The sequence below is a fragment of the Oncorhynchus mykiss genome, chromosome 10 (genome assembly GCF_013265735.2).
Source record: "Oncorhynchus mykiss isolate Arlee chromosome 10, USDA_OmykA_1.1, whole genome shotgun sequence".
Taxonomy (NCBI): domain Eukaryota; kingdom Metazoa; phylum Chordata; class Actinopteri; order Salmoniformes; family Salmonidae; genus Oncorhynchus; species Oncorhynchus mykiss.
The window spans coordinates 20,632,954-20,654,544 of NC_048574.1; the positions used below are offsets into that span (position 1 = coordinate 20,632,954).

The window sequence follows — 21,591 nt, forward strand, 5'->3', positions numbered from 1 at the left end:
CCAAAAATCCACCTAAAATAGACAAGTATTTTCCAGAAATGACCTAATTTGACAGAAAGAGGCACACCGATTAGCAACAAAAAAACGACCTAAAATATTGTTTTCATGAGTTAAGACGTGTAAATAAACCATACATCAACCACACAAGTCAACATTTCTGGAGAAACCAATAGCAACTAAACTTTAATTAATGCATCTTTAAGGAACCATGCCCCCTCAACACTTTCTCCAGATGTTCTCAAATCAAATCAAATGTATTATAAAACCCTCCTTACATCAGCTGATATCTCAAAGTGCTGTACAGAAACCCAGCCTAAAACCCTAAACAGCAAGCAATGCAGGTGTAGAAGCACGGTTCTCAAGTTAACATGCCTGCATTAGTCAGAAAGCTGATTGTATCAATGTTTCACACCATCATGCTGTCCTCTCCCTTTTCAAGAGACAGAAAACAAGTCGGCCTACCATTCCTTGTTTAAAAAAGCTTTTTATTATGACAAATGTACAGATCGTATTAATATGAAAGAAAATAGAGTAAAGTTAACAAAAAGGTATTGAAGAGTAACAGACAAAACATAGAAAACCAATCTACAAGCTAATGTTGATATACCAGACCTACAGTATAGTTGTCTCCCCAGTCTTCCAATTCTACCTGTAATAAATAATAATAAGGAACAAACACTTTTGAATCATTGGCACCAACTTCACCCTGACAGAGGACTGCCTGTGTGTCAGACTGCCCCTCCCAACTAGTGTACCTTTATATGATCATTTGTTCCAACAGATTTGTCATTTAAAATGAAGTAGGTCCACCATGTCATACTCATGAAATACAGGTGATAAACGTAATCTCTTGAAAACATGACATCAGAAATCAGACATTTTTTTCATCCCAAAACGATGGTAAACTAACCCTAGTCATTTGCATATGATTCCCACAATGCAACTGCCAGTAGACGCTTTGGGGCAGTCCAACTAATGGTGCGGTAACTCAAGTCAATATTATCATGTTAGTGGAGTGCATTGCAGGCAGCTCAGAAATTATTTTTAATTAGCCTCGGAAATCTTCCTTCACACGGAAGTATTAAAAACATTGTGTGGTTAACCAAGACTAATCAGAAGTTTACCATTGGTGATGAACACATGCCAACACTTCTTTACAAAAGACAAATTTACAAGCAGGCTTAAATGCGCTCTAATTAAGAAATTATCTTGAACTTTTCCCATGATTCTGACGATGGCCACCTTTGTGTCCAGGGTCATGTTCATTGGGGCACAACTGAAAATTAAAACAAGGGCTTCATATTGGACAAGTTTAGTTAGCACCTCCCCATTTCACTCTGTTTTCTACCATTTTATGCTTACTGAACACAACTCATCAGTCCTGCCAGGTGTCGTCCGTGCCTCCAGTGGTTGGTTCATGCTCTCTTGTTCAGTAGCAAGACACAAGGAACACTGCTGCGCAAAAGAGTTTAGAGGTCTGTGACTATTGAACCTTGTAAATCCTTAAGGTGGCCAACGCATCTGCACATAACAAAATAACATCCAACAAACATGCCAGATATCCAATGAATTCATTACAAAACAGTGGTGCCAATATCACAACCCCTCTACAAGGAAAACTATTATAAACAGATGCAATCATAAATAATTGCCAAATATATTTATTTCGATAAAAGAAAATGCCTCTAAATATACATTACAGCAAAAACTAGATATACACACTAACATTAGAGGTCAATTTATGGTCTGAACCATTTCCCCAAACAAGTTGCATTCTGGTATATCATTCCCTAACAAAGATTAATCCAGCATGCCGTTTATCCATAATCTTCTTTTGATTCAAGGCCAGAGCCTGTATTCAGTCTCAGAGTAGGAGTGCCGATATAGGATCAGTTGCATTTTAGATCATTATGAGTAATATGGACAGCAGTCCTACTCTGAGAAACTGTTTAAACATAGGCCCAGAAAGGCAGTGATTTAACCTGACCTCAAAATGGAACCCTAAAACCAAAATTAGCTCATATTTGAGAACAGACAAAGGATAGGCTTTTGAGATCGGAGACGTTTATTTAGTCTCCAGTTGATGCAGTAAGATGTAGAGGGAAGACTAGAGCGAGGGTAGTGTTCTCTACAATCAACACTGGTGGTGGCAGAGGGTTCCGAAAAGACCAGGGGACGCTTTAAAAACATATTTAAAAAATATATAAAAAATAGTCGATGAACAACGACAGGTAGTTAGTTAGGTGTATACTCAGTAAGTACCTTTACTTCAAGGTTTTGAACCTACATACAGTATTGACAAGAAGGTACATAGGAAACAGTATGCCACTTGGTTTGCTAAGGAGGAAAACAATAAGTGGATGATTTGATATACATTATAAAAACACAACGTACGTAAAATAATGGTTACAATGCTGACATGGTTATTGAGAGGAACAGAGAAAGTTGGCAGAAAATTCTGTACATAACAAATCCCTTCGAATATTAGCATATAAAAAAAGTCTAAAACATGGGCATTTAATCCATTGATAGTGTTGGCAGCACACACAAATTATATTTATACGTACACAAAAACTAAACTAGGGTTTTTAGAAACATATGCACAGAGGTGAGAAGATCAGGGTTGGTCTACTCTAGTTGGTGACATTAAATACACTCAAACCTCCATTTAAAGGAAAGTCTTGTCAATGTGGTGGTAGTTAACGGATTTTAATGTTGATTAAATGACACCTGTAATTTGGCGTGATGCACTGAGGAGCTAGCTGCCTTAATAGTGTATGTAACAATAATTAAAAACGGTTAAAATACCACTTGATGGGAACGTTTGATAAAAATAAAAACGGGATATAGGCTGCAGTACAACATTTCAATACTTTGGGTAAAAACAATTAACCAAATCCATGAGAAACACTCTTTTGGAGATTGTATTTTCTAGAAAGTATGGGTCTGGTCTCCCAGTCTGTTTCTAGCATGATGATGACGATGGTTCTGTGTCATGTTTTCCTATGGGAATTCTGACTTAAAAACTGTTATGCTCATGCTTTTTCATCCAGTGCTTGTTTTAAATGGTCTATAAAAGAAAGTGGGAAACCTGTGTAATGGTTTAGCTTATCAAACAAATGACTAATAGAATTTAACACATCAAAACAAAGAATAAATAGTTTGATCGATGTAAGAGGATTAAAATGTGGAATTCAAATATCAAAAAAGTGAAGACATTCATATTTAAAGTTTGGGGTAAAGAGCAGGGGGATAAAAACAACGATTGGTTTCCAGCAGTTGATCCACAAAACTATGTTAATTTAAGTCGTAAATGGAATGCAGTTTGACCCCTGACATCTATTCTCATAAAAATGTTGAACAACAATACACATCTACATCCTACCAACAAACAATTAATGTCATACAATAAAATGTCCTCTTTGCTAGGCAGGAATACTGAGAGGTGCCTCTCAGGACAGGAAGTCATGGGTCATGTTCATTAGGTCACACAACAGAAAATCAGCGTTTCTTAAATGGACAAGGCAAGGTAGTCCCTCTCGGTCTGTCGGTTTTCTGCCGTTTGGGGCCTAATGAACACAACCAAGAATTTGGGAGATGGACTCTTTGTATGTGGGGGTAGTGGATGGACCCCTGAGTAGACAACCCTGGAAGTTGGCTGGAGAAACAGGTAGGTTGATTTGTGTGTCATTTACAGAGGATAAGACAATGCAAAGTAACGTGCCACTTAACAACCTTCGGAGTTAGTGCTCTCAATGACTGTACAATCACACTGCGAAAGGTGTGAAGACAATGAACTTTCCCCCCGTAAGATGTCCAGTTCATACGAATGGATGGGGTCATACTAATGGGGGGGACAAGGAGGATGAATAAAACAGTTTTATAATAAGGACAGGACAGAAACATTTTAAAAAATACTACAGAAAAGAACAAACGTACAACTTGGGTTTTTACAACATATCACTGTTGCAGACAAAGTCCACCAGGTCTGTGACCCCAAGCAGGTCATCCTCATCATCATCCTGTGGTGCCAACTCCAGTCCATTGGGCGCTATGGCGACAGCTGTGGCCCCAGGTTTTTGGGGCCCAATGTGAGCCAGGCCCTCTAGGGCCTTGATGGGACTCTGTCCGTTGGTGGGGGGATGCAGCTCCACCAGGCCGTAGTCCAACGGGCTGGCTCCCTTCCCCAGCACTCCCCCTTCCTCCTCTTCCCTGGTTTCTTTCGTCTCCTTCTCCTCCTCCTTGTCAGAGTCGTCCGAGTCAATGCGGTTCACACGCTTGCGGACAGGACGTTCTCCCTCCGATGATTCATCGGAATCGTGGTCGTCATCGTCCTCCTCAGAGGCTCGCCGCCGTTTCAGCGAAAGTCGTCTGCGGTGCTGCTGGGACTCTTTTTCAGACGAGTCGTCCCTCCTCTTTAACCTAGTCCTCTCCCTGTCGTCTGAGCCTCTGGAGGAGCTCGCTGAAAGAACCAGGTACATGGAAACAATGGACGTTAGATAAAACCATATTATTGTTAATATCAGTTAAAGTGACGGCAAGTGAGGACACGTTAAATAAACAAATTAATTGGACAACTAACTACAGTTTACACACATCCTACAGAGAACCTATGCTAATAGCGGGGTCGGTGAGGCAAAGAGAGCGCGTTTAGAAAAAAATGTCTGCCTGACCTTCGCTGTCTGAACTGGCGAGGCGCCGCCACGGTTTGACTTTGTCACGGTTTGTGTTGGCCTTGGAGCCGTCAGAGTCTCCGGACGACTCGCAGTAGTTGACCTGCTTCGTCGTCTGACTCCGGCGGGATCGGCGTCGGCTACAGTCCAGGTCGCTATCGCTGAACTCGCTGGAGCCCTCCGACACTAGTTACACAGAAAGAGAGCCACATCACATACCTATAGGTTTTCAAAAGGACAATTACAAAATCAACACAGAAGTTTTCAGACATTAAAGTCAAAAGATGGATCCACATCCGACACAATTGGCTGTGTCTAACCAGTGTACTGAAGGCCTCAACTCCAAATGAATGGAACTGATAAGCGCCACAAATCAGGACCTTTTCAATTAATTTTGGATTACGGCATAAAGCTGAATCAACAAAACAGATGGCCTGGAACTTGTCCCAAGAGAAGACCACTTTTGAGATCTGAAAACATCTAACAAAGTTTGATTCTGGAGTGTAATGTCCTTTCAAACCACAGAGGAAATGACGATGCCAACGTACCCATTTCTTCCTCACTCGTTTCCTCTTCATCGTCTGAGTACCTTCGTGGTGTGCGGCGCTGTCGCGTCTGAGCACTCCTCTGACGTTTGGCTGGCCTCCTTGTCCTGGCGGTTCTGCGTTGTGTGCTGCCGAAGTCGCTGTCGTCATTGGAGTCGACTGCCACTTCGCTCTCTGCATCGCTCTTGTCCGACGCCACAAACTCCTCTTCCTCCGTACTACATGAAAAAGTGTGCAGTGGAGAGAGAAAAAAACAGAAGAATGAGTGACAAATGAATTCAACACCCCTTTGTGTCACACCTTTCTGGATGTAATAGCCATCAATGAAGTGGAACCTTGGCTTGTGTTCATTATGGCACACAATGGGAAATGTTTAAAAACATTTTGCAGTGGAAAACAAAAAAAGTCCAGGTAGTCCCTCTGCGTTTCAGTCCGTTGTCTTCCATTTGGTGCCTTATGGACACAACCTCCCTGTTCTGATTCATGAACCCCTACCTCCCACTTTCCTAATGAACCTACCTGTCACTGAGACGGAACTCGTCCTCGCTCTCTTCCTCCTCCATAGTGCTGTCGCTGTCCAGGTCGTTGAGACGCCGGCGCTTCTTCCTGCGCTGGCTGGCGTTGGGCCGCGGCAGGCACCCATTCTCCTTGCCCTCGCCACCCTCTCCTGCTGCCAGGATAGTGGACATGTCCTTCCCTCTGCTATGGCCTGTGATGTTGGCCATGTCCTTGCCTCGACCAGCTCCTGTAGAGGGCAGCACATGATAACATTTAGACCCAATCCAACAGGCAAACAAAGATTGTTTGTAGGCTACACAAGTTAAAAAGCTCTGAGGCTGCATTTCATTCAGGGAAAATCCCTCTTATACCCTCGTTCACTCCTCCTGACAAAACTGATATGAGTGGATATGTATACGAGGGCAGAGAGGGAACATCTATCTTAGGATGAAATACAGCCTCTTCGTAACCCTTATTAAAAGGAGTGCACAATTATTAGGGCATCTGAGCAAGCACCATGTTTGCACAGATGAAATGATGCAGCCAAAAATGATTTCAGAACATCAATAAAATGCAGCATAAACTATTGAATGAAAGTCATAATTCTGGCACTTGGTTGCCATATTCCATAATGTTCTCCTACCTCCACCATCAGCCTCTCTGATGTCTTCTTCAATTGCCTCCTCAATAGCCTCATCAAATTCATCAAACCTGCAAACAAGACATTGAAATTATTCAGGGAATTTATCCGCCACCATACTGAAACAATAAATAAAGACCAGCCACACACAATGTTCTGATAACCATGAGTTCAGTACAGACGTCATACCTGTAGCTTATGCTTTTCTTTGCCCTTGTGGACCTTCGACCCCAGCTCTTGGTTCGCTCTTTCTTCTCCTTCTTCACCACCTCTTCCTCCCTTTCTTCCTCTACCTCCAACTAAAAATGACAGTTGGCAATGTGTCAGTTCCCAGTACAATATAGGCAGCAAACATTTATGCTGACATCAGTCTTGGCTAGGCAATGAACAGTGTGACAGACCATCTTACACAGATGTCCTACAAACACACTGAATTCTGGATGTGTTGCAATTGACTTCCATGATGGTATAACCATAGCAACCAAATGCTGCCTACCGAGGGAGTGATGATGTTTTCAACACTGATTCCAACATAGACCAACCGCTCTTTTCTGGAGGGAGAAAATAAAATAATTTAAAACAACTTTATGAGCTACATTATCTTCCTGTTGTCATTTGTCATGGTTCAGAGGTTGATACCGTCGCTCAGCGCGCTCCCTCTTTTTCAGGGAAGCGTCGAGATTAGTAAGCTGCTCCTCAAGCTTGTCACAGAGCAGCTTCTGCAGGGGTCACAAGGAGAGAGGGGTAAGAATGTCAAATAATACCACACATAAAGCAAGACATTAGTTTGAAACAATAATGTGGCTAGCATCCAAACTGTAGTGCAACTACCAATTGTTTACCATCTGGTGGTTACTTACATGTTGGCAGGGTGGGCAGAACCACTCCCCATCTGGGATGATCATGAGAGGGGGTCTGAGGCAAGCTGTGTGGTAGCCGCTATCGCACGAGTCACACAGCAAAATCTGTGAGGGGAACACGAAGGTGTATTAGCTGGAACACATTATTTTGTAGTCTTATCAGTCAGTTTAGATACATATTATGAATATAGTATAACCACTGACAGCCCACCAGAGTTGGGGTCAATTCCATTTCAATTCAGAAAGTACACTGAAATTCCAATTTTAATTATCTTCAATGCATTTAAAATAACAAACACGTGGAATTGGAATTTGATTTACATTCTGCATTGACTGAAACTTTTGTGGAATTGACCAGAACCCTGCAGCCCACCATGTGGGCAATTCCATTATAATTATCACAACTATATACTACCCATTGTGCCATTTATTGAGCTGAGAAAATAGGGATCACATTTTCAGGACCCACCAGCTCAGGATGGTTGGGGAGGCCGCAGTGTTTGCAGGGGTCATCGTTAGGGGGGAGGTCATCATCCGAGGAGGTGTCAGAGTCGTCGCTGTGCCTCTCTCTGTTCCTCTTCCTCCTCTTGCCCCTCTCCACCTTAAAGCTCTCATCACTGTTGTCCTCCTCGCTCTCCTCTTCGCTCGACTCACTTTCATCGTCTTCACCAGAATCATTATTTTTGCGCCTTTGTGTTCGAGTGTTGGACCACCGGGTCTTTCTCCTCCGTCGCCCCTGAAAACATATGTCATCTTGACAGCCAAATCATAAACACAGACATTCTAACTTTTTGGGTTACATGAAGCTGAAGCTAATGTAGGACAGCATACACAAGTTCCTGATGGCTGACAATGTGTGAATCCCTGATCTAAAAGACACTGTTGATCCAAAAACATGCATTCACAATCCAACATATGAATGTAGAAATATCTGCAGTTACTGAAAAAAACTTACCTTGGATTTGTACAGTCCATCTTGATCAACCTTCTCTCTCGGTTTCCTCTGAACAGTTTTCTCCTCATCACCCTTCTCTACAGGGGGTGTGGCCTCTTTCTTCTCCATCCTCCTGTCCTGGAACTCCACCCCCTTAGCGGTCGGCCTGCAGATCCTGGGTGACCTCCTCAGGGATCTCCCAGTCTCACCAGTATCTGACCCAGAGTCCCTCTCCTTTCTCTGGAGCTCAGCTCTCCTCCGGTGGGTAATCCCGCGTATTTTCAGGCGAATTCCCTCCTCTTGGATCTCTGATGTTGTTCCCGCATCCTTTTTTTCACCCTTGTCCTCATCCTCTTTGTTATCATCTTCCTCAGACCCCTCACTTGCTTTTGCCTGACCCAATTTCTCTTCTACCGTTGAATTTTTGTCATCTTTCTCAGTTCCATCATCCTCCTTTTTGTCATTTTTCTTAGGATAATCAGGCTTACTCCCATCCTCTTTTGGGGGGCATCCCTGTGTTGTGGCATCTTCCTTGATTACTTTGTCCTGGCTTTTGTCCGTCTCACCCTCAGTGAGAGATGATGCCTTCTTACTAATAGCCTGTTTTTCTGATGATGCATCACAGTTCATGGGCTTTGGGTCTTTGATAGGGTTGGTCTCAGACTTCACTCCACTTTTAACAGCCTTTTTTGGCCAGCCTTTTTCAGCATGTCCCTTGATCTTTATGTTGTCATGTGTTGACTTTTCCGAACGCATTTCCATAGGTTCCTCCTGTTTCACCTCCACTGGGACAGACGTTTTGAGAGAGGGTAATTGCTTGGCGTCCTGAAAGGTGACAAGTTTCTCTCCTTTTTCTGCAACTGGCTTTGTGTCTGCCAGTTTCTCAGTTTCTTCAGTGTCTGGTTTCTGTCCCCTAGAAGATAGAACAATCTTTTTAGAGGTAGTCTCTGTGTTTTTAGCCGATTTCTCAGCGACTTTAGGGGTAGGTGTAGCTGATTTACCAGACTTCTCTGCATCTTTAGGGGTAGGTGTAGCTGATTTAGCAGACTTCTCTGCATCTTTAGGGGTAGGTGTAGCGGATTTAGCAGACTTCTCTGCATCTTTAGGGGTAGGTGTAGCGGATTTAGCAGACTTCTCTGCATCTTTAGGGGTAGGTGTAGCGGATTTGGCAGACTTCTCTGCATCTTTAGGGGTAGGTGTAGCGGATTTGGCAGACTTCTCTGCATCTTTAGGGGTAGGTGTAGCGGATTTAGCAGACTTCTCTGCATCTTTAGGGGTAGGTGTAGCGGATTTAGCAGACTTCTCTGCATCTTTAGGGGTAGGTGTAGCGGATTTAGCAGACTTCTCTGCATCTTTAGGGGTAGGTGTAGCGGATTTAGCAGACTTCTCTGCATCTTTAGGGTTAGGTGTGGCGGATTTAGCAGACTTCTCTGCATCTTTAGGGGTAGGTGTAGCGGATTTAGCATACTTCTCTGCATCTGTAGGGGTAGGAGTAGCTGATTTAGCAGACTTCTCTGCATCTTTAGGGGTAGGTGTAGCGGATTTAGCAGACTTCTCTGCATCTTTAGGGGTAGGTGTAGCGGATTTAGCAGACTTCTCTGCATCTTTAGGGGTAGGTGTAGCTGATTTAGCAGACTTCTCTGCATCTTTAGGGGTAGGTGTAGCTGATTTAGCAGACTTCTCTGCATCTTTAGGGGTAGGTGTAGCGGATTTAGCAGACTTCTCTGCATCTGTAGGGGTAGGAGTAGCTGATTTAGCAGACTTCTCTGCATCTTTAGAGGTAGCCAATTTCTCTGCGTCTTTAAGTGCTGCCGATTTAGCATATTTCACTGTATCTTTAGGCATTGCTGATTTCTCTGTGTCTTTTGGGGTAGCCGATTTCCCACCTTCTTTAGGGGTAACCAATTTAGTAGATTTCTCTGCATCTTTAGGGGTAACCGATTTCCCAATATCTTTAGGGGTAGCCGATTTCTCTACCTTTTTGGGTTCACCCAGTTGTGATTGGGTTGTTTTCTCAGAGACGTCTGCCATCTCCATGTCTTTTGGTCCAGATTGTGTCTTAGTCGCGTTAGCAACAGTTCTCATTTCATCTTTACAGATAGACGCTGAGAAAACTTCCTCCAGGACAGCTTTTTTCTTCACCTCAGCGGCAGCCTTTACATCTGTGCCTACAGCAGGTTTCTCCTTGGTGACAGCTGACATTTTATTGTCTTTAGGGTTATCACATTTCTCTGTATGTTTAGATGCCTCTGGTTTTACTGTCATTTTAATGACCAACGATTTATCAGTCTCTTTAATGCTCTCCAGTTTCTCTGCTTCTTTATTGGAAACTGGTTTGTCTGCCTTTTTAAGGAATGAGGACGTATTGGTCTCTTGAGAGATGGCCAGGTTCTCAGCATCTTTACTCTTTTCTGAAATCTCTGTCTTTTTAATTACAGAAGTTTTGATATCTTTAGAAACATCACATTTCTCTACACCCTCTTTGTCGGGTGGTTTCTCTGTATTTTTTCCGACTGTTGGCATCTTTATGCATTTAGAGTGGTCTGGTTTCTCTGTAATTGGGTCAGGTCTCCCGGTTTGCTTAGTAATGACTGAGGTTTCTGGGTTTTTAGGGTTTGACCACTTTTCTGTACCTTTTGTGCAGGGTGGTTTTTCCATATCTTTCACGACAGAAAGGGGATAACCGTCCTTATTGACAACTGTTTTGTCTGTTTCCTTAGAGACAGCTGACTTGACCTCTTGAGAGGTAATGGATGAATCTGTTCCTTTAGTTTCATCTGGTTTCTGTGACTTACTAGACAAAGGGTTTTCATCGGTTTCTATTGATGTATAGGTTGTGTGTTCTGTACGACACACTTTTACATCCCACTTGGATACCTTGACATTTTGTTCCTCTTTACAATCAGAGTGCTTCTCCGGTGGGCTTGTTGCATCCTTAGATGAAGTCAATGGCTTTGTCATTAGAGGGGACGGAGATTTAGCCTCTTTTAAGGCAGATTTTTTTACTTCCTCTGAATCTTCAGTGCTTTCCTTTTCTGCTAAAACCATCTTCTGTAGACTTGTTTCATTGGCCATGGCCACCTCAGTGTTGCTTGCCATCTCCTCTTTCTCCTTGTCCAGGTTTATTTTCTCTATTGCACTAGCTTCTGCTGCTTTACGTTCTTCCCCAGCAGCAGCTTTTGTTTGCTGTTTTTTGCCATCAACAGAGTCTCTTAAACCATTATTGACGCTTTTTTCTGTTGTAGGCTGAGCATCACCATTCATTTGATCACTTATACACTCTATCGTCCCCACCGGGGCATCAGAGATCTCTTTACTTGTCTCCTCAACTTCAGGAGCTTCTTTGACAGGAGCAACAGATGGGTTTTGCACAAAGATACTACTGCCACCGCCACTATTATTATCAAAATTTTCACAAAGTTTCATCTCTCTCTTTTTCAATGGGATTTTGGCCTGCTGGTCATTCTTCATGGCCCTTTGGAGTTCATTTGCAGTCTTCCTCTTGGCTTCATCTGTCTGTTCTGTTTGTGGCGTCAGACAAGGTTTCTCTGCAAGAGGCTCTGTAGCATTTGTGGCTGTGCTCTCCTTGGATTCTGACACCTCCATTGGCTCTTCTTTGATGGCCCGGGTGTTTATGGTGACCTTGTCATCCACCATAGGCTCCTCTGATTGGCTTTTTGACTCTGACTCATCTTTGAGGCCATTCAATGAGGATTTGGCATCTGATTCGTCTAGCTGTGATTCCTCTTTTTCTGTAATCTCGGTTTTTGGAGAGACTAAGGAAGTTGTTCCCTTGGAGGGTTTGTCCTCTTCATCCTCTGAGGTATCCTCTGTCTTTTTAACTTCCCCTATAGGAGAAAAGGTATAAATAGGAATTGCAGTTACAACAGAATGATATATTCATAGAAAATAAAAGTACAAGATTTAGAACTGCATCTATCAGGGAAATAAGTTGTTTACCTTTGACAATATCAATATCATGAAAATGTTTGTGAGTAAACAACAAATAACAGACGACATTATTGGTGTAACAAGCCTTGTTGGCATAACACTACCTTCTCCCCCAGTATTATTTTTCGCCTCATCTTCCTCCTCTCCTTCTTTCTTTGTCAACAGTGCTGGGTCGATTTGAGTCTTTAGCAGTGCCAGGATCTCAGCCAAGCTGTTTCTGTCTCTGTATAGAGATGGATAATTAACTCTTTCCAGTTTAGTAATCTTGTGGTACAATTACATATAAACCAAGTAATCTATGATCCACCTGGAATACAAGACCTTTGACATTTAGGCTCTGCAGTACAACAGTATGCATCTTTCCTCCCCTGAATCACACCCGGCCCGTCATTCCAATGGTTCCACAGTACCTGACAATGCACTTCCAGGAAGACCCGTCCAGGTCGTCCTGCTCCTCCACATAGACCCTCACATTCTTGTCCTGGTCAAGTTGGAACCAGTACATCAGGCCATCTTTGTCCTTGCCAATGGGGAGAAGCCGCATCTTATCAGGATCCTCCTCATTGATTGCTGTCTTGAACTTTACATTGTCATCAAACTGGCATTCACACAAATGCTGGATAGAAAAGAGAGAAAGTATGAGAATGTTGCACTTAGGGGGAAATAATTATGTTAGTAGGGCTGCATGATATGGCCAAATATATTGCAATATTTTTTATGGAATATTGCAACAGCAATATGACTTGCAATACAACAACACACTTGGGCAAACTGCACAAGTTATGTCCCACCACCACTGGCATTACTATTTTCAGAGAATTTACTTTTGTACCATACAGAAGAAAGGCCTTATTTAAGAACGTGAAAATCGATTTAATTTTTACTACCTGCATCTTGTTTGGAAATATGTTGCATGTCTTTGCATAATTATAGCTATATTGCAACTATACAGCTATATTGCAACCTTACTTTGAGGATTCCAGTCTTGTACTCCACAGACATGTCCTTGTATCCTTTATTTTCAAGCTCCCATGCCCAAGTACTGTTGAACTCATGGCACACCTGTAAGAAAGCACATTCCATCAGCCTTTGGTTAACCTCAATACTATAATCATTCAGAATGCCCAGACTCATGCCACTGCCTGTATTTTACAAAAATTGTATATATTTAAATGTGATTAATCTATAAAGCTACGCCTAACTGTATCTGAGTGTGCAGAAAATATCCAGCCTTGTTCTGAGATCTATTTACCTTCACAAGGTACTTCTCCCATCTGTCTGCGGACACTGACTTGCCAATCTTCCTCAACAACTTCACATGAAGGTCCACCAAGATCTTTGGAACTGAGGGGAGAGGTGGGATAATGACACCATTTGGTAAACATCAATGTTTCTCAACCACATATCACCTATTGTATAGGCCAATAAATAGCTACAGCATGTATATCTTGAATATGAATCCCACTCACACAGTCACGAATCCATATCCTACGACATTTCATAAGATGTATAGGTATTGGTCCATTAGCACTTCAAATGAATTAGTTTTGCATTAGTTAATATCAAATGGAGACAACGGAATTGAAATATGTTTTGATGAGAGTGGGGAATAAGAAAATAAAGATTTCTTCACATATTAAAAAGAAAACTCCTGTGCACAGTTGCCCCAGTATCTGTGCGTTAAAGATGTCGCCAATGAGTCTCCTCTCTAACGCCCAGAAAGCTCTGATTCGACTGCTCTGCAAGCTTTATAATGTCAAAAAAATAAATGAGTTACTCACCAAATATGGAATTTCGCTGAGCAACTATCTTCATTTACTCCTGTTATGGCAGGTATGTCCTTCCAAAAAAGGTCTAAATAAACATTTACAACAACCAAAATAAATTCATCTTGGAGACCTCATTGAACTGTTGTAGACTTCCGACCTGTGCTTGGCAGTAAAGCCAGATATTGGAGGTGCCAATAGGCATTTTTTTCAGTGGGTTGTACATTTTCATTTCAACCTTTTTTGAAAGTACATACCAGACGTAACGAAGTAAATGAAGAACATTGCTCAGCGAAACTCCATATTTGCTGAGTAACGAACCTATTTTGACATTATAACGCTTGCAGAGATGTCTATTGGGAGTTTGAATTGGAACTTCCTGGGCGTTGGAGAGGAGACAAGTCATACATCTCTAAAGTGGAGACACTGGGACAGTGCACAATACCAAAATTAAAGGCGCGCATGACGCAACGTGGTTTTATTTATTAAAACAATGCATTCAAAATAGATATTTGCTAATTTCCTAACAATATAAAACAAAAACGTAACATGACTAATACAATAATATGGAAGTATGGAATAACAATGTAGTATGTGTGATACAAACAACCAAAATCCGCCAAAATAGTTTGAATAAAGCAGACCATTCTTTGCGTAATTACAGCAGGACACCATTGAGCAGGAAGTTCTTGCGTGAGTGTGTCGTTGAGATAACAATTGAATGTGTTACAGATTGAATGTCAAGCTGGGAACAACATGATTCAATTGAAGACGAAACATACTTGAGACAGACTAGTATAATGGGTTACATTACTTAAGGAAAATAGTGAAACCAAAAGACACACTGGAAGTTGGATGCTAACCATGGTGCATTTGATTGCACTTTGTTTTCTCAAATACGATCCATCTAGAGTCTAGATTGATGGAAATATTTGAAACTACAGCATTACATGTCTAAAGTGATGTACATAATGCTATGTGTCTGTCTACTGTATTTCATCCTAACCACTACCAATATAAAAAGTGCTCCATACCCTTGATAAAAAAAATATTATTATTATTATTATTTTTAACCATTGAGCAGGAAGCCCAGAAGATGAGCATGCGCATGCGCAATACAGCGCGAGCGAACCACTATGCCAAAACATTACTTAAATGTAAACACAATGGACAATGTTGTCCTTAACGCAACACACTCAACCCTAAACCGAATAATAGGAGTACCCAATATACTTTAATAAATGTTAAAAACAGATCACCTTTGAGCAAAAGTTCAAAGCACAATATTTTCTGTAGGCTGTGTGGTGAAGTGCATTTCAGTCCCTGGCAGATAAAGGCTGGCTTGGTTGGAAAATAAATTGTAATTTAAAGCCCCAAATTTCACCGAAGCCCTTCGATCTTCGGTCAGTTCACGGTTAAACAATGCATCTATTTCACCCTGGATCCTAATAATACATCTGGGACAACAATACATGTATATAAAATGGGTTATGTTTGGAAATCACACAATAACACAACTAGTACGAACGACAGAACACTATGCAATGTGGAGTCCCATCTTCCCACAGTAGCTCGCGCTTTTCAAACTATACCTGAGATTGTGTCTTGGAGATATCGCTCCAACTGTGGAAATGTAAGCTCCGGTAAATCAAGCAAGGTTCCATACCGCTCTAGAAAGGAGCATATCACGGCGTAGCTTGGGCAAAAACCGGGGGTAGAACCCGCCGATGCTGCCGAGGCAGCCATCTTTTCCGATGGAAGAGCAGCAGACAGTAACAAAGATGGTGGATAAATGAAGATAGTTCACACAAGCCGTATACCATTGAAACAAATGGTCAGTTCCGGTCTACTTAACTGGGTGCGTCTCTCAGACTCCAATGCGATTGCAGCTGGGCCTGGTCGGGTCTACTTAGTTCATTGACATTAATTGAACCAGGAAAATACAGCGAGTGGGGTGTCTCTTTTCCTCTTCTGTCTCTGACAGTACGTCTCGGAGGACCAATGACTGCCCACAATTCACCGCGTCAAATAAATTAGTGGCCCAGAGGTCTTTGCGGTAAAAAGAAAAAAAAAAAATTATCCAAATGACTAATGTAAACAAATGAGAACGCGTGGGGAATGATCACTCTGTTATAATGTCTGCACTGGTGGTGTGAACATTTTCATATTCTTCCATAGGTCATTTAACTCCAATTAACTAATGTAAAGTCGGCTATACGGTGGCTCGGACCACTGAGCAGCTGCCATTTTGTAGCGTTTAGGACTGGCAATTTGATTTTGATGCGAAAGCTTGCTGAATTTGTACAACATGATCGATCCAATTGTTGCACTGTCCATTTTTTCGTAGTTGTATCAATTCGCTATTTGTAACATTTTCAACACCTACAACGCTACAATATTAGTGGAAATATAATTTTGGGGAAACAGCAGAAATAATTTAACAAAATAATCTGAAACATGATTTTGTTAATGATTCAGAAGACTAGATTTGTAAAATACAATGCCAATGAGTGACGGTAAATACTGACACATGGAATGTGATAAAAGTGGTTACATTTCAGCATTACACATGGGTCTTTCTATAAACTACCTTCACAAGTGAGCATTACTTGCAGTAGACAACTTTTTTTGAGCGGTTACAAAGCCATTAATAATACTGTGGCTTTTTTTTCCTTCAGTGTAATTACACATTGATCTTGATTCTGTGAAATTCCTGGATATTGCTGTCGGATTCTTTTTTTGTATAGAAATGTCGGAAGTGTACTGTAACCTTGCAACATTTCGTATCTCCCTATGTTAAGGTGTGAAAACAGTTTTCATGGGCACACATATGCAAAATAATATATGTGCTTGAAAAATCCAACGCTTCAAGCAGAAAGAGTAACTTTAATATGTTTAATACAACTAAAATCTATAATGTCATTCAATAATTACACATAATATTTGTTTGATGTGTGTTTGATGTCAAGCTGTTTAGTTACACGCGGACATTATCGCGCGCAACATCAGCTGATTCAGGAAAGGATTTTCTGAATGACAGGCAAGTGATGAAGAGCTTGTGTGATACTGCACGCGATTTAACAACAGCCAAAATGCGGGAATTATGTTGATCTTGAGGATTGACAGAACATTTTGGTGTCTATGTTGTCAAGATAATAAGCATACTTAGTGGATAATATGTACGTTTTGATCGTTTGTTTCTCAACTTAAAACGGAGCAATTGGGAACGTGAAAACGGGTTGTTTGTTCGTTCTTAAAAGGAAATCGAACCAAAATATTTTTGCATATAAAACAAAAAAAATTGTGGGTGGGATTAAATGTCGAATATCTGGTCAAGTGCACAGCCAACACTTCCCGTTCTTTCAAAGTAGGAGGTCACCCTTCTAATTCCATTATGTTATCTATTATCTATTAATGAACTGCTGTTACTGTAAATGGTTAGCTAACTGATATATTTTAGCTACCAAGCTAACCATTGGTAATCTTAAATTATGCTATACAGACAAAACATAAGTGGTTGCACGTCTAATTAGCTGAAATTAAGCTTGGGTGTGAATAGTAGACATGTAAATATTATTTCACAGTTTACAGCAGGTCTCCAGCTACCCAGACCTGTCTATTCAGCCTGATAGGGTGCCGTGGGTGTGTCCAGTTTACACCTGTGCAAATCTATGTGTGTATAGCAATTTAATTAAACATCCAATCAATGCTTTAAGTGTTGTGCAGTAGGTCCACACCTAAAGGATTGTGGGTTCCTGTCCAGAAACAATCCCTACCCCTAGACACTTCTGGAGATCTGAGAGAATTGCACAGGTTTAAGCAATACCTGCAAAATTCCACCATGCCTATCAGAGGGTAAGGTGGAGCTGTCACCGTGTCACCAGCCATCAATCCCTCGCAGATCTTCACAAGTGTCCCGACTCTGGGCAGTAGGGGCTAGGGGTTGTTTCTGTACAGGCCATGGGTGTTATGGTAGCTCAGTCAGCCAGGCACTGTCAAATAAAATGTAATAGCTGTCACATACTTGCTTCCTTTGTCCTTGAGGGAATCTCAATTGCATTTCCTTGATTCGTTGCATGCTCTCTCCTCAAAACCCACTGGACGAAAAGGTCAGAGGTCTCTCCCCTCTGCCCTTCTCATCCAATGGGTTTTGAGAAGGAAGTGAGGAGAGGGGATGTGATGAATAAAGGAAATTAAATTGAGATTCTCCCCTTGTTTCCACCATTCCTCATCTCCCTCTCAAAGCACATTGGTTGGAGAGGAGTGAAAGTTCCTCCCCTCAGGCTCCAATGTATTTTCAAGGAGAGGCTAAGAGTGAAGGAAAAAAGGACAGAGGATGCAAAAATGTGATGTATAGTTTTCACACAACCTGCTTGAAGAGTTTACTGATTATGATTTAATTGTTGGTTATTATTGTCAATGATTTTGTCGACAGAACCCATGCTATTATATTACTGAATTAAATTATATGAACTATAGAAACATAGAATTGCAGTAGTTTATCTTTTTCTTTCTTCTGGAATGTTTAGCATGGCTATAAATGATAGAGAAGTTGACTAAAGCACAAACAGACCTGGCTACTAGGCATGACAAAAAAACATGCAGTGTCCTTGTTTATGTGACTAGGGCTGTTACGGTGACCATATTACCGCAGTCAAATTCCACATGACCATTTAGTCACGGTAACTAGGCTTCTCCAAAACTGCACTGATGCTACTGATGGTCATTAGTAGTGTACAAAACTGGCTAACTCCCAGTCACTAATGCCCTGGTACTCAAGTGATCTATTGTCCCTCTAATCACTCTGATATCAATGCAAATGCTATCATAAAATGACCTCATAAACACTTCATGATTTGGTAGCCAGCCTAGTGGTCAGAGCATTGGACTAGTAACCGAAAGGTTGCAAGATCGAATCCCCAAGGTAAACAATCTATTGTTCTGCCCCTGAACAAGGCAGTTAACCCACTGTTCCTAGGCCATCATTGAAAATAATAATTTGTTCTTTAACTGACTTGCCTAGTTAAATAAAGGTAAAATAAAATAAATACATAAAAAAATAGCGTAGGCCTACTCTATGCTATTCGAGCTCAGCCATGCTTTGAACTGTCTTTTTTTTGTTGCCTAAATTATGACTATCCAATCTACTCATCACATTATGAATAGTAGGCTATCTTACATAAGTCTGCAAATGCAATAATGCATGGAATGCTTTATTATAAATAAGCATTTTTACGGTGAAAATTAGCTTCCCCAAACTTGAAACACATGTATGCCAGATTGTAAAACAGATTAATGTGCTTAATTGTAAGAATTTAGCAATAAATATAGCAGCACGAGAAAGCTGGGATCCTGTTTTAAATAGTGGCCAGTCAAAACTCTGTTTTCACATGCGATTGCGCAATGGCTGGGTTTATAAGAACACGTTTCACTTGGCTTTCTAGACTATGTGCTCTCTAACCGTGTTCCAGGGGTTGTAGGCCTGTAGGCTACGTTTGGAGTTATTTGGTGACTTTAGTTGTGATACAAACCTTTTCAAAACATATAGGTCTATGGGCTAGGCTACATGATGTGTGTGACTATGATTTGAAAAAGTTGCAAAAAAAGACATGCTGTTTCTTGCCTTACTGCACATGCTGGGCATCATTCACAAGTGATAATATTGTCATCCATCAGACTATTCTTAATTTAATCTAGTTTTTACATACACTAAATAATATATGTGTGAAATTGGTTTTGATTTAGAATGGACCATTATCATGCACCTGTTGGAACAAGGGCAGGGGGGAAAAATACCTGTCATCTATGCACTTAAATAGTGAATGTGGTGAAAAGCATTTAGTGATGCTTTTCCCCGCAGGTCATTTTCATGCCAGCCAGACTATACTCATGTTGTAAAGCGAAGCAATGTGCTTAATATTAGGAAAATTGAGAAATAAATATAGTAGGCCTAGCCTATAGAAAGCTGATGGGATCCTTTTATTTTTAATGAGGCCATCAACATTCTGCTTTCTCACAAAATGACATAGCCTATAGAAATGTTGCACAACATGAGCTCAAATTTTGTATTACCTTTATTTAACCAGGTAGGCCAGTTGAGAACAAGTTCTCATTAACAACTGTGACCTGACCAAGATAAAGCAAAGCAGTGCGACAAAAACAACACAGAGTTACACATAAACAAATGTAGTCAATAACACAATAGAAGAGAAAAATAGACAAATCTATTTACGGTGTGTAGAAATGTAGAAGAGTAGGGAGGTAGGCAATAAATAGAAAATGACAATTTAGCATTAATACTGGAGTGATATATGTGCAAGTAGAGACACTGTTGTGAAAAAGAGCAAGAGGGTAAGTAATAATATGGGGATGAGGTAGTTGGGTGTGCTATTTAGATTGGCTGTGTACAGGTACAGTGATCGGTAAGCTGCTCTGACAGCTGATGCTTAAAGTTAGAGAGGGAGATATGACTCCAGCTAGAGATTTTTGCAATTTGTTCCAGTAATTGGCAGGCGAGAACTGGAAAAGGAAAGGCGGCCAAAGGAAGTGTTGGCTTTTGGGGATGACCAGTGCAATATACAGTTGAAGTCGGACGTTTACATACACCGTAGCCAAATACAGTTAAACTCAGTTTTTCACAATTCCTGACATTTAATCCTAGTACAAATTCTGTCTTAGGTCAGTTAGGATCACCACTTTACTTTAAGAATGTGAAATGTGAGAATAACAGTAGAAAGAATGATTTCTTTCAGCTTTTATTTCTTTCATCACATTCCCAGTGGGTCTGAAGTTTACATACACTCAATTAGTATTTGGTAGCATTGCCTTTAAATTGTTTAACTTGGGTCAAACGGTTCAGGTAGCCATCCACAAGCTTCCCACAAGTTGGGTGAATTTTCAGTTCTGCCCACAAATTTTCTATAGGATTGAGGTCAGGGCTCCAATACCATCCTCTACTGATGGGATGAGGTCCATATCCTTCCAGGATACCCGGGCCAGGTCGATTAGAAAGGCCTGCTCGCTGAAGTGTTTTAGGGAGCGTTTGACAGTGATGAGGGGTGGTCGTTTGACTGCGGACCCATTATGCATGCAGGCAATGAGGCAGCAGAGGTGTATTTAGAGGGCAAGATGGTCAGGATGATATCTAAGAGAGTGCCCATGGTTACGGATTTAGGGTTGTACCTGGTTGGTTCAGATATATCAGATACATTTCTTGTTTCTTTGCATGGGAAAAATTTGGCCTTTTATAAACACATTTCATGCAGTTCTACTACAGTTTAAATGACTGGAGACAGTAGTATAATATTTTTTAATACAACAAATTGTTATTTTAAAAAATATATATATATTTCACCTTTATTTAACCAGGCAGGCCAGTTGAGAACAAGTTCTAATTTACAACTGCAACCTGGCCAAGATAAAGCAAAGCAGTGAGAGAAAAATAACAGAGTTACAGATGGGATAAACAAACGTACAGTCAATAACACGATAGAAAAATCTGTATACAGTATGTGCAAATTAAAATGAAGGAGTTAAGACAATAAATAAGCCAATAGTGGCGAAGTAGTTTCAATTTAGCAATTTACATTGGAGTGATATATGTGCAGATGAGGATGTGCAAGTACAAATACTGGTGTGCAAAAGAGCAGAAAAACAAATATGGGGATGAGGTAGGTAGTTGGTTGGATGGTCTATTTACAAATGGGCTGTGTACAGCTGCAGCA

General features: G+C 41.0%; 1 protein-coding gene across 3 annotated transcripts; it reads right to left on the reverse strand.

The window, feature by feature from the left end:
- Nucleotides 1–464: 464 nt before the first annotated feature.
- On the reverse strand, nucleotides 465–15,885 carry LOC110533476 (remodeling and spacing factor 1). 3 transcript variants are annotated; one of them, XM_036989868.1, is made up of 17 exons: nucleotides 15,460–15,885; nucleotides 13,354–13,445; nucleotides 13,071–13,163; nucleotides 12,512–12,717; nucleotides 12,206–12,324; nucleotides 10,066–11,998; nucleotides 8,172–10,002; nucleotides 7,686–7,952; nucleotides 7,217–7,321; nucleotides 6,996–7,075; nucleotides 6,853–6,907; nucleotides 6,546–6,655; nucleotides 6,360–6,427; nucleotides 5,738–5,963; nucleotides 5,222–5,436; nucleotides 4,674–4,859; nucleotides 465–4,462 (listed from the first exon to the last, which is right to left on the reverse strand). In XM_036989868.1, exons 1-17 carry the CDS (start codon nucleotides 15,611–15,613, stop codon nucleotides 3,951–3,953), a joined length of 6,252 nt encoding a protein of 2,083 aa, XP_036845763.1. In that variant the 5' UTR covers nucleotides 15,614–15,885; the 3' UTR covers nucleotides 465–3,950. The 3 variants fall into 3 exon arrangements, with proteins under 3 accessions (XP_036845763.1, XP_036845762.1, XP_021473400.2); XM_036989867.1 differs by having other exon boundaries at nucleotides 8,172–9,880; nucleotides 9,923–11,998; XM_021617725.2 differs by having other exon boundaries at nucleotides 8,172–11,998.
- Between the last annotated feature and the right edge of the window lie 5,706 nt (nucleotides 15,886–21,591).